This window comes from Octopus bimaculoides, chromosome 22 (assembly GCF_001194135.2).
Source record: "Octopus bimaculoides isolate UCB-OBI-ISO-001 chromosome 22, ASM119413v2, whole genome shotgun sequence".
Classification (NCBI taxonomy): Eukaryota; Metazoa; Mollusca; class Cephalopoda; order Octopoda; family Octopodidae; genus Octopus; species Octopus bimaculoides.
In genome coordinates this window covers 18,037,169-18,039,834 of record NC_069002.1, presented here as the reverse complement: position 1 = coordinate 18,039,834, position 2,666 = coordinate 18,037,169, and the positions used below count along the sequence as shown (strand labels likewise).

At 38.1% G+C, this 2,666-nt stretch overlaps 1 protein-coding gene across 2 annotated transcripts in view; it reads left to right on the top strand.

The window, feature by feature from the left end:
• The window catches only part of LOC106867306 (sorting nexin-8), a 79,757-nt gene that overhangs the window by 62,611 nt on the left and 14,480 nt on the right, over positions 1-2,666 (top strand). For both annotated transcript variants that reach the window (XM_052975871.1, XM_014912146.2), the window contains exon 10: positions 1,259-1,327. In XM_052975871.1, coding sequence (XP_052831831.1) covers positions 1,259-1,327 — 69 coding nt within the window. The remainder of the gene's footprint in view (positions 1-1,258; positions 1,328-2,666) is intronic.

Genomic DNA, 2,666 nt, shown 5'->3' with positions numbered 1-2,666 from the left:
ATATATACATATATATATATATATATGTGTGTGTGTATATGTTTGTGTGTCTGTGTTTGTCCTCCCAACATCGCTTGGCAACCGATGGTGGTGTGTGTACGTCCCCGTAACTTAGTGGTTCGGCAAAAGAGACTGATAGAATAAGTACTAGGCATCCAAAGAATAAGTCCTGGGGTTGATTTTCTCGACTGAAGACAGTGCTCCAGCATGGCCGCTGTCACATGACTGAAACAAGTAAAAGAGTATAAAATAACTTTGTAATTAATTAATCTGGTGTTTTAAACAACATGAAATCTCGATGAAAGGTTTTAATCTGGATCATTTTAAAACAGGAAGCTTGTATCAGAACTGAAGGACAGTCCCAGGTGGATTGCTATCATTACTGGTGTACTTCACATGGGAAGTTAAAAACGAAACATTGTTTAAAGTTAAAGATTTAGAGAAAATATAGAAAACAATTGCTTCTCACTTTATTAACAAAACTTTCGTATAACAAAATTGTGGCTAACAAATTGTTCAAGACACTTCAACATTTGCATAGATTTTCAAAATCTTTCAGTTACATTTTTTTAAATCCTAGACACCCCTTTGGCACACTGTTAGCACTTGTAGCCTTAATCGATAAAAGATAGAATGATAACTGACGTTTGGGTGGGGGGGGCTAAACAGCAGCAATAACAAATCAATAAGGATGCATCTATGTGGTTACTTAACCTGCTAGAAATAGCTGTCAAATCTCATATCACTTTATCTTCTTAAATAAAAAACACATTCAATAATGTAGTCTTAGATACATTGTCTAAAAAATATAGACAGAATGGTCACACATGTCTTCGATCACAGGATCATAGATTTACATAAAGTTGACATGTGGGGTGGGCTAGACCAGGGGTTTTCAAACTGTGGTCCGCAAGGACAAGACAGGGAGTCTGTGGACCGCAAATACTTTTTATGGGCAATTTGATTTTATATGTTTTTTAATCAAAATTTTTTAATTGACTATAAACCTATTTGTTAAATACTGTTAAATAAATAAATGTAAAAATATATGTTATTTTAAGCAAATATTTATGTATAAATTTCATAAGCGTTTATAAGGGAGTATCTAAGGTAAAGCCTGAAATATAAAGGGGTCCGCAAGTCAAAAAGTTTGAAAACCCCTGGGCTAGACAACCATAATACACAAAAGTGTATTATGAGTGTGTGTGTGTGTGTGTGTCTGTATGTATAAACTGTGTATATTGTCTTTGCATTTTAGGCTGCTGATGAGGAGGAAATGGTTGTGGAACATCTGGCAATATTTCTGGATATTTTAACAGCATACAGAGTAAGTTATTCAACTACCTCTTCTAAACTATACATAGAATACATCTTGTTCATTCATCATCTGTTATCTGGATATTTAATAAATATTTGACTCTACAGCCATTATCGAGTCCTTTATTAAATGTACATTTAATGTATTCAAATACAAACCTATAAAATCTAGTGATTTTTAACAGGTCATTCTGAAACATACATACATACACACACACACACACACACACACACACACACACACACACACACACACAGGCGTGGCTGTGTGGTAAGAAGGCGGTGAGCTGGCAGAAACGTTAGCACGGCGGGCGAAATGCTTAGCAGTATTTCGTCTGCCACTACGTTCTGAGTTCAAATTCCGCCAAGGTCGACTTTGCCTTTCATCCTTTCGGGGTCGATAAATTAAGTACCAGTTACGCACTGGGGTCGTTCTAATCGACTTAATCCCTTTGTCTGTCTTTGTTTGTCTCCTCTATGTTTAGCTCCTTGTGGGCAATAAAGAAATAAGAAGCTTTCTTCCTAACCACATGGTTCCAATTTCAGTTCCACTGCATGACACCTTAGGCAAGTATCTTCTCGAATGGTGCATTTTACGTACCACCGGCACGAGTGCCAGTCAGGTGACACTGGCATTGGCAATGACTATCATCTCACTTGGCTTGCCAGGTCTTTTCAAGCACGGCATATCTCCAAAAGTCTTGGTCGATTGTCATTGCCTCTGTGTGGCCCAACGTTTGAAGGTCATGCTTCACCACCTCATCCTAAGTCTTCCTGGGTCTACCTCTTCCACACATTCCCTGCACTGTTAGGGTGTGACTCTTCTACTTCTTCACATAGCTGTCCTCATCCATACACATCACATGGCCATATCAGTTATCTCCCTTGCACACCACATCTGATGCTTCTTATGTCCAACTTTTCTCTCAGGATGCTTACACTCTGTCATACATGCACACAGACATTGCACATCCAGTGGAGCATACTAGCATCATTTCTTTCAAGCCTACACATGTCCTCAGCAGTCACAGCCCATGTTTCACTGCAGTGTAGCATGGCAGTTTGCACACAGACATCATACAGTCTACCTTTCACTCTGATAGTTCACTGACCACAACATTCAATTTTTTTTCTCTGTGTTTTTCTCCTTGTTTTCTCTTTATTCTTTCTGTTGAAGAGCGTAGCTCGAAACGTTTAAGATTTTCTCTATTCCCGAGCGTTAAACTAATACATCCTTTTGTTGTTTACACCACCTGTCCTCGTCTGTTGTTTTTTTCGTAAATTCTCCCATATACATATGTATGTATATATATATTTGTGTGTCTGTATTTGTCCCCCATCATCTTTTG